General features: G+C 37.3%; 1 protein-coding gene across 1 annotated transcript in view; it reads right to left on the reverse strand.

The window, feature by feature from the left end:
* Window positions 1–1,988: 1,988 nt before the first annotated feature.
* The window catches only part of LOC123241494 (splicing factor U2AF 35 kDa subunit-like), a 54,608-nt gene continuing 43,898 nt past the window's right edge, over window positions 1,989–12,698 (reverse strand). Inside the window, 3 exon segments of the mRNA XM_044669131.1 lie at window positions 1,989–2,326; window positions 2,329–2,477; window positions 2,510–2,715. Coding sequence (XP_044525066.1) covers window positions 1,989–2,326; window positions 2,329–2,477; window positions 2,510–2,715 — 693 coding nt within the window.

Consider the following 12,698-nt stretch of genomic DNA (forward strand, 5'->3'; position numbering starts at 1 on the left):
TAATAAGCCAGCTTCAAGCTTAATTATATAAGAAGCAATAAGATATTTCACAGAATAGTTGTATCTATCTTATTCATCTTTAGTCTAAATTAAGATTGGGATTCATGAACCACTGTGGGATAGATGTCAGGGGTATGGGTCTATAAACTTGGACGGGGAAAATTTATCTTTATTTTGATATAATTGCTTTCTTTTGCAGTCCTATGTATTTTACTTACTGCATTTAAAAACATCATTCTGAGAAGAGATTCACAGGTATAAGACTGCCAAAGGATGCCAAGACTCAAAAAAGTTACGGGGAGGGACTTTTCTGGGGTGGTGTCTTTCATAAATGAACAGCTAGAAGAAATAAGAGGAACCATTATCTTGCAAGATTATACATTCAGTTTTGGATAAATTTTTTAAGCAAACACTATGTTTGAGCTTTATGCTAAGTGCTCAGGCTACAAAAACAAAAGTAAAATGGCTCCAGCTCAACTGAATACATGAGAATAGATAGTATATTACAAGTGAATACAAGGTAATGGAAAGGTGCTAGGGTAGTTTCACAAAGGTAGAAAATAAGAAAAGCTTTTAAGGCTTTTTAAGGGACTCCAAGAGGCAGGAAGAAAGTGAGTACTCCAAGCCAAGAGGATTGTGGTAAAGATCAAATGAAAGAATACTTGTAAAGTGCTTAGTGCTATGGCCAGCACAGAGTAGGTACTGTATCAGTGATTATGATAGCTAATGCAAAAGGATGGAGAAGAGAGATGGAAATGTTGTCTGTGAGGATCATCATTTATATCAATATGGCTGGCAAGTTGGTAGAAGGGAGTACCAAACAAGAATGCTAAAGTAATAAGGAGCTAGGTTTTGAGAATGGAAGTGATATGAGAGAGAGAGAGAGAGACAGACAGAGAGACAGAGAGAGACAGACGAATCACCTTGGAGGCTATGCAGAGTATTACAAAATAGAATAGGCTATAATAAGGAAATGCTTACATGAGAAGAAGTTAGGGTGAAAGAAAACTGTCATCACTACAGAGGAAATAGCTAGAGAGGAAGATTTTTAAGACTAAAATTATTCCTTTTTTATATAGTCAAGTGAGGGTCTAGCCTTGGATTAAGGTGGAAACCCTACCTCTCTGACCCAGGGCACACCATATAACTTTTCAGTGTCTCAGGTGATTCTCTTTAAGTTTATAAAATTACTTTTGCACGGAAAGATTGAGTTTCGACACCGTAAGTTCCCAACTTAAAAAATCATGTCTTGAATCAATAAAAATAGTGTTAAATTGTTAACATGATTTGAAAGATAATATTTATCATGATTTAAAAGTTACATAATGGAATGTTATGAATTTTGCTTAGATTTAAATGTGCCAGATGAAAATTATTTGTTTTATCCATTAATAGAATTATTTGCAGTTATTTCATATATCATTTATTATATGTGAATAGGCTTTGTGTGCCTTAGGGTTGAAGAATAGAGAACAAACCACAGGAGAATGTTGGGAAAAAAGGTGCTTTGGAAAACAGTCCCTTCTTGGACTAAAAAGCCATTCTTCTAGGAATCCAGTCATGATTTTGGAACAATGGCATTAAATCCTTCCTGCTATCTAATTCCAGCATTCTTTGTAACAAGAACAATTTTCAGATTCCAAATAATAAATTCAAAGAATTTTATTTTGGCAAGGGGTCTAAAAGGGCCTAACCATCTCATTTTACAGATGAGGAAACTTAGAGAGGCTTATACACTGACTTTAATTATAAATTCCTTCTTTAAATATTCAGTATTTTCCCCCTCCCCTTATTTAAAAAAACCTTTATTTTCAACCGCCTAGTCTTTTAAACATAGATCATATAATATTCAAAGTCAAGCAGCGTTTTACAGAAATAATTAGATTTTAAACCTAAAGCAAAAAAGAAAAGAAAGCCAGTGGGATAAATTCTAGTTGAAAAGAAAAACTTCATGGACCCTTTACTTCCAATAGATTGATTTCATGAATTTACTTAATGTTATTCACCAGTTGAGATCTTTCACCATCTCCTGACCACCTCCTATCACATTCCCTTCTACCACCACCACTGCCACCTCCATCACCAAACCCACAATCTCTTGATTTAGAATGATGTTTATGAAACCTTGATTGGGACCCATACTTCTTATGATTATGCCCATATAACTCCCGCCTTAGTTGTCTAGAGATGGGTTTCAGATGTAAAGTTACAGAAAGCTCTTTTGTACCTTCTCCCATTTCATATTGGCAACAGCAAGCTTCTCTGAAGTCAGTCACAGGTAAAAGTTCTACATGAATTGACTGTCCACTAAAATAGTAAGGATTAAGTCAATGACAGCCTTTTCTGCATCTTCTTCACAATGAAACATTACATATACATTTCCTACAAGACGATCCCCAAGGTTATCACAAATATTCATTTTTTCAACTTCACCATACTTTTCTTCTATTTCTGCAAAAATCTCAAAAAATTCATCAGTGGTCTTACATTTTGACATCACTCACTGCATTAATGTGAGCCATCAGCTGTCTGTGCACTATTTTGGAGGTTTAAGATAGATATACTTTGAATCAAGATGGTCTGGCTAAAGGCTGGTTTATCGTGCAGCAGAGAACATCTGTCTCCATAACGACAAGCTCCAATTTTGAAATAAAATGGAACAATTGAATGGAGGCCAAATACTCCACCATTTCCCACCCGTTGCCACCTCCTCTGCTATCATGGTCTCCAGATGCATGCATAAATATTCAATATTAAATAACCCCCTTCTCTACACTTATTCCCAAAATGTTTCACTGGATCTATGATCTCACTGATATAGGTAGGAGAGTTCTAACAAAGCTTGTAACCTAAAACATGAAAACTGCATTACTTTGGGACCTTTGTTCTGAGGGCCTGATTTGCTGTGACCTTCCAAGGCTAAGAAATACTGTGTAAAAATACATATTACATTCAGAATCCCAGTATTTTCCAAATATACAAAATGTTCTAATTGTACAGAACTGCAAATGCTTCATTTTTCTTTCTACTCTTGTAGTAAAAAAAAAAGATAATATATAACAGAAAAAGGATAGTTAACAAGATGTCATATAGTAGTTAATTTCCTAATCATAAAGTAAAACTATAGCGTTAAGTGGAATAAATCAGTGTTACATAATTGGCCAAAAAAGGATATTAAAAATCCATCAAAAAGAAAAATTCAGAAATAGAAATTCCAAATTGCAAAAACTAATCCTTAATACTTGTGCCCATGAGTTTAACACTCCTCTGCTGACTCTAGGACATCATTATTCAGGCACTCATTCCCTTGAATACATGCAACTTTAATCTTTCCTCTACTGGTTCCTATTAATCAACCAATCAAGGAGCACTTATTAAATAAGCACCTCTGATGTCATATACTATGCTAGATCCTGCCCCCAAAAATGAAAAAGTAGGATCTGTTTTATGTGACCATTATGTTCCAAAACCCTTTTAATTCAAAAATTACACATAATAGTGAACCCCATTATTTAATAAGTATTTCTTAAACAAACATATCTAGGTACTTTGACTTTTCTTAGGTTTTTCAGAGCTACCAGCCTCAGTACACTTGTATTCTGGGGCCATTATTAATAGCTAAATAGAGTTAATGAAACAAAGAGAACCATTGCTCTGATACAGACGTGGATTTGTTAAATGAGAACTCTGGACCAAGGCTGATGCAGGAGCTAAAGTTTGGTGCAAAACAATGTAATGATTCATGCTAATGCTTTTTGGAGTGAGAATTAGTGTGACTGGGCAAACTGCTATGAGACTTTGTTACTTGGGAAAATGGTGTGGATTTAGAGTGCAATTAAAAATTTTTGTTTTACATATTTTTAAGCCTTTATTTTATCTTTGATTGTCAATTGCATCTACCAGAATTAGGATTTGTTGAGTTTGTGTAAAAGTATATCTTCTGTTCTCAATGAATAATATATTTCATCAGGGTATATACTGAAGAAATACACTGGACTTATAGTGGGAGGGTAGTAATAGTTGGAGATTAGAAGTGGCTTCATATAGAAGGTGTTACTTCAGTTGAACCTTGAAGTTAGAAATCTATGAGGCAAAAGTGAGGAATAGCCAGGGCAAAGCCATTGAGATGGGGAAAGAAATGCCTTAAGTATGGAACAAAGAAGTCATCTGGCTGGACTATGGAGTATGAAGCCAATGTATGGATGCAACTGTAAGGAGAAGATGGAGCCAGGTTGAGAAAGACTTTATTGCTATTTACTGTTTATTCTAGATAATAGAGAATGACTATGGTTTGAATAGGGGAAGGGTAGTTAAGAGAAATCAACCATTAAGGATTTCTTTATGGGACAGGAAATATACTAAAGAAAACATAAAAAGAGGCAAAAGGAAGTCCTTATTCTCTGGCGCTCACAATCTAATGAGGGAGACAACATGCAAACAAATGAATAAATGGGAAATAATTAACAGAGAAAAGGCAATTGAATTAAGAGTGATTTGGAAAGGTTTCTGGTAGATGATGAGATTTTAGTTGAGATTTTAAGGAAACCAGGCAAGTAAGTAGAAGTTAAAGAGTGAGAGCATCCCAGCCCTGGTGGACAGCCAGAGGAAATTCCCTGGGGTGGTAGAAAGTGGGAGTACCTGAGAAATATAGCAAAAGTGAAATTTACACATTTTGGCAATAGACTGGATATAGGAGGTGAAAGTAGTGAGATGTGAATTACCCCTAGGCTGTGAGCTTGGGGGACTGGATGATGGCGGTGGCACTGAAATTAATGGAGAATTTTGGAAGGGAGTAAAGAGATTGGGGGGAAAAAAGAATGTGTTTGATTTTGGACATGTTGAGTCTAATACGTTTAACTAGATATTCAGTCTAAGATGTATGAAAGACAATTGGAACTAAAGGACTAGAGGGTAGTAAAAGTCAGGGCAGGAGAGATAGATCTGAGAATCATCAATACAAACATGGCAACTTAAACTCCTGGGACTGATGAGATCATTAAATGAGGTAGTAAAGAAGGGAGAAAAAAAGGTGACCCAGGAAGGAGAAGTCAGACAGTTAAGAGCAGAAGGAGAAAGCAATATCCCAAAAACCTAGAGAAGAGAGTATGAAGAAAGTGATCAAAAAGTGTGAAAGGCTGCAGAGAAGTCAAGAAAAATAAACATTGAGATTTGGCAATAAATAGATCACTGCTCATGATGGAGAGTAGATTCAGTGGATTAGGGTTGGAAGTCGGGATGTAAGTTGTTAATAAGACCTAATAAGGAGAGAAAGTGAAGCTCCTATTACAGACATCTTTCTCAACAAGTATAATCACAAAAGGTAGAAGAAATATAGGACAATCGTTAGCAAAGATGGAAGGCTTTTGGAGGAGGCGGATGTTTTCAGGCAGTAGGGGAAGGAGCTAGCAGTCAGGGAACTTTTGTGTTGAAAGAGAGTACAGAAAAGGTTTGCCTACGGAGGTATAGTGTGAAAGAGAATTCTTTACTCTATTGTCTATCTTGAGTTAACACTAACTTAAGTACCTCACTTGATTGTGAAGACAGGATTAACTCTCCTTTGTCTACCTTTTGAGTGAATCAACACAAGCTTGAACTAGGTGGAGGAACTTGAAAACCACTTAGTGGATTCATACTCTACTTAGTGCTAGGTGAGAAGCCAGCAAGATAACTGGAGAGCTCCATCCTTCTAACTCAAACAGTCAAAAACTTGTCAATTCTTTAAAGAGTTCACACCCTCAGAAACTGTGAACCCTTTCAATGAGCATTCACCCCTCCAGAAGGTGTGAACTGGTTCCCACAAACACTGGCCCTGGGCAATGATAGACTATTTGGAAGCTGTGATTGGCCCCAGTGAAGAGGGACAGGAACAGGGAGTCACCATAAAAGCAAGCTCTGAACTCAGTCTGGGAAGCCGGTCTTGGAGAAGATTATCTAAAGAGATTGTCTTCTGGAGATAGCCTTCTAAGTGAGGAGAGTCTTCAAGGGAGCTTGCTGGAGACTGTGGGCTTGGAGCTTGGCTTCAACTGAAGACTGACTCCTTTCCTAGTTTCCTAATAGACTAGCTTCCATCTTGGAGGAAGCTGCGTGATTACTCAACACCGGCCTTCCTGGTTGAGAGCTTTAGGTTGCTACCCCCCCCACCTACATTTATCTTCTTTATTATTTCCTCTCTATTTGCAAAAATTTGTTAATTTCTGACATAAAATATAGTAAATAGGGCAGCTGGGTAGCTCAGTGGATTGAGAGTCAGGCCTAGAGATGGGAGGTCCTCGGTTCAAATCTGGCCTCAGACACTTCCCAGCTGTGTGACATTGGGCAAGTCACTTGACCCCCATTGCCTATCCTTACCACTCTTCCACCAAGGAGCCAATACACAGAAGTTAAGGGTTTAAAATATATGTAAATATAGTAAATATTGGTGACCACGTAATTTCATAAAATTATTATCCAACCATTAAATTTAACCCTTACAACAGTGAGACCAGTACTTAGGGATAATCACTTTAGATATGCAGCTACAGATTGTAGCAGTGAGACTCATGAGGCATGGAAACCAATTAGGAGGGCAGTGGAAGGAGATGAACATGTGAACTACAGGGAGAGTGAGGAGTTATGCTGAGATTACACCTCTAAGAGAGGGGAAGAACAATGAAGTTTGTAAGAGGGGCACGTATGGGTGGGAAATAATGAGTTTTGTTTGGGACATGCTGAATTTGAGTTGTCCATAGGCAACTGTTCAATATGCAGTAGCTGAAGTGGGACTGGAGCTCAGTAAAGAAACTGAGTCAAGACAGAAAGATCCAGGGAATTCTCTGCAATAGGTAAGTGAACTCTTGGGAAATGATAGGTGAGAGAATAGTGACAAAAGCTGGAACTCTGCTTTCATTAGTATAGATGAAAATGGGAAATCCCTCAACATTGAGTTTGCCTATTATAGTGATGGTGAACCTATGACATGGGTGCCAAAGGTGGCATGCTGAGTGCTCTCTGTGGAAAAGTGTACCATCCCACTTTAGTTTGTTACTAGAAAGTGAGAGGAACTTGGGTGGAACAGCTGACCCCTCCACCCCCTCCATCAAGCCTGATGACATTTTTTCAAATCACCTGCCTCTCTGCCCAGCAGCCCAATGGAAGGGCTTTTCCCTCCCCTGTGTTGGTTGGGGGGGAGGGAGGTAAGAGAGGCGGGTATGGCATGTGGTCTCAAATAGGTTTGCCATCACTGGCCTAGAACAATTGTTAAGTGACTTTCCCAGCACAAAAATGTCAGAATGCATGAGAAGTAGGATTTTAACTCACATTTTCTTGGCTCCAAGCTCTTTTTAAGTGAGGGAGTACCGAACAATGGGGATGGGGTACCCAGAGTAGGAAGAATGATACTGGAGATCAAACAGCAATAGACAGAGGAATAGGTGGATTGGTAGGAAGCAAATCAAGAAAGAACAGTGGCCCAAAAGCTCAGAAAGGAAAGAATATTCAGTAGGAGAGGGTGTTCAATAGCGTCAAATGGGATGAAGCCTGAGAATAAGCTAGATTTGGTAAAATAAATGCTCACTGGCATCTCTGGAGAGTAGTTTCATGTGAGTGATAACGTCAGAAGCCAGACTACAAAGGACTGAGCAGGGAGTCAGAGAAGAGGAAGTAGAGGCAAGGGGGTCAGAAAGCTTTTTCTAGGGATTTAGTTGAGAAGGAAAAGAAAGAGTTATCAGATAATAGCGTAAGAATAAGGCACAGTGAGGTTTTTTTTTTTTGGATGGGGAGAGAGACAAGTTTGAGGGTACCAAGGAAATAACCCATAGATCAGGAAGAAATAAAGATGGATGGGGAGAGGGAGAGATTGCTCATAAATGTTTAAAAGTCTTCCCTTGACTTTTCTGCACCATTCAGCTGCTATCCATCCTTTGTCTATTTCATGACAAAACTTTCTAGAAAAAAGTTGGTCACATATGTTGGGATACATATTGCTACAATATTCTTTTATGCAAATATTATTTGTGTGTTCATAAATCTTTTTTTCCCCCCTTAGACCCTAATTTCAAATCTAAGACAGAAGAGCAGCAAGGACTATGCAATTGTGGTTAAATGACTTGCCCAGGGTGAGTAGATAAAGCAAGGAAGTGTCTGAGACCAGGTCTTCCTATCTCCAGGCCTGATATCTATTACACTACCTAGTTTCCTCTCTGTACCTATAAATTTTAAATAGCTTCCTAATGGCAACCAAGTAAAATTTCAACTCCATCTGCAGGCAAGGTCCTCTAAAATCATAGTATTATAATACTTAAAGCAGAAGCTGATTAAAGGTCAGTTAGACTAATTCTCTCTTTTACAAAATGCATAATCTTAAACTAGGAGAGGTTAAAATTATTTGTTCAAGGTTACATAGCTATTTAGTAGCACCACCATAATTAAACTCAGGTGGTCTGGCTGCAAACACAGGGCTTTTTGTCCAATCTTTCTTCTTATATTTGAAGTTCCAGCCAAATTGGACTGCTTGGGATATTCTGTATATGACCCATACTTTGTTTCTTTCATGAATATTGCTCACACAATGTTTGTTGTCCTCTCCTAAATTGTCTTCATTTCAATTCCCACCTATTTGTAATAACAAAAAATGAAAACAACTTTCACACCACACCATGGGAAAACAGCTGAATAAATTTTATTATACAATTGGAATGTAAAATGTAGCAACATTAAAAAAAAAAATGACAGACACAAAGAAACACAGGTTTACATTAATTAAGCTAAAAAAGACATCAATAAATGGGGTGTGTGTGTGTGATTAAGATTAGGGCAATAATTTGATTTTTAAAAAGCATTTATTAAGTACCTACTATAAGTAGGGCACTGAGATAGAAAGACAAAAACAAGATATTACCCATCTAAGAAAGTCCTTTAATTCTCCAGGGAGAATTAAGAAATCCATACCACAGCAAAATAAATAAATAAAAGTTTTAGGAAACAATAATTTGAAGATCCATGGAACGAACATTTCTAAAGATAGCACAACAAACTGTTACCCTTAGAAAAAGACTTTAAATTACAGTATAATTGGGGCTTTAAGGAAGATAAGTAGAAAACAAATGACTCTAAACTCAACATCTCACCAACTCAAAACTGCAAAAACAATTCCAAAAGAAAAATAAAATGCCAAAAAAGAAAACCTCACAGATTAGAGTTAACAAAAACGTCTAATACAATAAAAAAAACACTTAAAGGTAAAATAAATTGAGGAAAAACTATAAGAAGTGAATGATATTTTTATAACAATTAACTGCCCAGAAATGAGAATGGAACTACTACAAGAAACCAGGATTTCGGAGCTCAATAAAAAATTTAAAGGAACTTCATAAAGTGGGAAATTAGATGAATTAAGGAATTAGAAAAGACAAATGAAAGAATCAATGGTTTAAAACTAAAAGTAGGAAATGTTAACAAAGTAGTGGACAAAAGAAAATAACCCAATAACAACAGGTCAAACAAAAATTAAAAAAAAAAAAAAAAAAGATTCAACAAATATTAGAGCACAGCTAAAACACAGAAAAATTGGAAGACCATGTAAGGTCTCTACACACCAATGAAATTGATCTTGATACAGAGGGTGGTGAGCTAATTGGAGTGTCAGTGAGCTCCCAGAAAAAACATCTTGAAAACTACATTTAAGGGTGTTATGTTAAACAAGAAAATTACCTGGAGATACTGAAACTAAAAAGTCAAGTGCTAGGTTGACAGACCATAGAAGACATTTAAGAGAAGTCTCCAAGTTCAACTCATTCTGAGTCAAAATTAAATAGAAAAGTCCTTAAAACTGACAGGAAATATTAACAAATACCAGTTCAAAGCAGTTGGGATTATTCACTGAAAAAAGAAATGCAACACCCCCCCCCCATATAACATGTGAAAAAGCAAAAGCAAACAAGGCTGAAAATAAGGATAATATTCTGCAACACTTACCATATCCTTACACATCTAAGAGTGACTTTTAGCTAAATCAAGGACTTTTAATCATTCCTTCTAAGAAAGTCAGAGATAAGAAGATTCTGAGAAATGAAAATTGCAAAAAATACAAACTTTATCAAGGTAAATAAATCCATATAACCTGAAAAAAAAATCAGGTGAGGACTCAGTATTTATGTGCTTTAGGAAGATAAGTCCCAAACAGTCTAAGGAGATATATAAAAAAACTCCAAAAGACCTCTATGTGATAATCTCATGATGGATGTAATGCAAAAGTTGCAAGAGAGGTTTTTTTGCTCTTGCAGAGGGCCAAATGAAAAGTTCTGGCAGTTGAGCCTTAGAATTCTAAGAGAAAGTTCAGTTGGTCCCTGACGCTTGAGCAGAGCGCAGGGACTAACCAGAGCTCTGCTTGGCTTTCAGTTTTGCTTTGGCCTGTGCCTTGTCTTTGGATAATTTGAACCTAGCCAATTTCTCTGTACCTCTCCCTGACCTTCTCCATATTATTTCCCTGTTTTCCCTGCCTGTTTTCCCAGGGCTCTGGGAGGCAGGGTGGCTTTTGGGTTTTTAGTATAAAGACTTTGTGGGTTTAGTTTTCCCCAATAGGCAAGTAGGACACCCTTGAATTCTAACTATCCCATCAGTATACCCTCTACCTTAAAAGCAGCCAAATCTTCCCAGGCTGTGAGAGCAGGTTCTCTCTCAGTCTAACCTATTCCTGAGACCCTCCCCCATCTTGGGTTTCTCCCTAGCAGTTGTCAGAACCCCAATCCCCTCTCTCCTTCCAGACCACTCTGAAACATTAATAAACCCTTGGTTACCTAATTAGACCCTCTGGAGAATCTTTGTGTTGAAGAAACTAGGCAAAGGTAAAGGGGAAGAATAATTATCTTTTATTTCCTGAGGGAAACTGGAGGCATCCATCTTGGGAGGAAGTAGTTGCCCAACACTTCCTCCAGAATCCCTTCAGTTTCATGGTCAGGGAGGAGCCTTGTGGTTCCTCCTTTGAGGACCTGAGAAACTGATAAGAAAGCCCTCAAGTCAGATTCAAACCACTTCTGACTGGCCCTATTCCTTGTGTCTGTAAAAGTACCTTTCCTGCCTGGAAGGGTTCAGCCTATTTCCCACCAGTGTCCTGTCTCTAGCCTGAGTGTCTAGTCTGTGTCAGCTGCTCTCCTGAATACCTCACCTGTACCCTTACCATCCAAATACTGCCTTGTCCATTCCTCCCTAGACTTAGCCTTCTGTTCCATTCCTATTACCAATCCTATTACCTCAATCATCTTTACCCCTCCAGTCACTCAGCAAGGGAAGGAGATCACCCCTGAACTTTAGTGTACCCCCCATTTTATCCACAACATGGATTATCTGACAGAAGGAAATGATTTTCTTTGGTGTTTCTTGACATCAGCACAAGGGAAAATCATTTAAATTAATGGGATGACAAAGAAAAATCATCATTCACACATATTCTAATCTGGTTTAGACAAAGAAAACACCAAAAAAGACTTTATCAAGGGGCAGCTAAGTGGCTTAGTGGATAAAGAGGCAGACTTGGAGACAGTAGGTCCTGGGTTCAAATATGGCCTCAGACACTTCTGAACTGTGTGACTCTAGGCAAGTCTCTTAACTCCAAATTGCCTGGCCCTTAACACTCTTCTGCTTTGGAACTGATACTTAGTATTGATTCTAAGAACAGCTAAAAAAAATTAGGTAGGGCTGCATAAATGAAGAAATGGAAAGTATGTATCTAAAGACAGAAGAATCCGGTTGCAGGTACTTGTAAAAAATAAGAAGGCAAGATCCAGAGATCTGGGAAGATAAAGTGGAAGCAAATAAGAACAGAATGATTCAACCAAAACATGAATGGGGTAATAAGTACTAATTTTTTAAAGGCAGATTTTAAAATGGGACTTGGTGAAGGGAAAAACAAGATTAACAATTATAACCTTGACTATTAAAGGGGTATGACAGCCAGAATCTACAGGGAATTAACATAGTTATAAGATTAAGAGCCATTCCCCAATAGACAAGAAGCCAAGGGATATGAACAGGCAGTTTTCAAAAGGAAATGCAAACTAACAACTATGTGAAAAATTCTTTAAAGTAATTATGAATTAGAGAAATGCAAATTAAAACAGCTTTTAGGTAGTACCTCACAGTCATCAAATTGGCAAAGCTGGGAAAAGATGGGAAAAAATTCAGCATTAAACAAATTATTCCAAAAAACAGAGACTCCATCTCTTTGAACCAGAGATTTCATTACTAGGATTTGCCTCACAAAAGCTGACAAGATAATAAAATGTAAAAATATTCAGAGTAGCATTTTTGTGATATCAAAAAGTTGTAAATAAATCACATGCCATGATTTGAAAACAGGTAAAAATTTATGGCACATGAATGTAATGGGAATAGTATTATACTTTAAGGAGTGATAAAAATGAATTCAGAGATTCATGGTAGGTTCAAAGAGGAAAGCAGCCAGAAAAGCAACATAGTAGTACTATACTGTCAAAGTTAAGACAAAAATCCTTTCTGTTAATCTGTAAACTTTTCCAATATAGAAAGTGTTATTGTGTTTTATTTTTATTTATTTATTTTATTAAGGAAAACAAAAACAAAAAATCTTACCCTCTGTCTTAGAATCAATATTGTGTATTGGTTCCCTGGCAGAAGGATGGTAAGGGCCAGGCAATGGAGGTTAAATGACTTGCCCAGAGTCACAAAAATAGGAAGTGTCTGAGGCC

Source organism: Gracilinanus agilis, chromosome 3 (assembly GCF_016433145.1).
Source record: "Gracilinanus agilis isolate LMUSP501 chromosome 3, AgileGrace, whole genome shotgun sequence".
Taxonomy (NCBI): Eukaryota; Metazoa; Chordata; class Mammalia; order Didelphimorphia; family Didelphidae; genus Gracilinanus; species Gracilinanus agilis.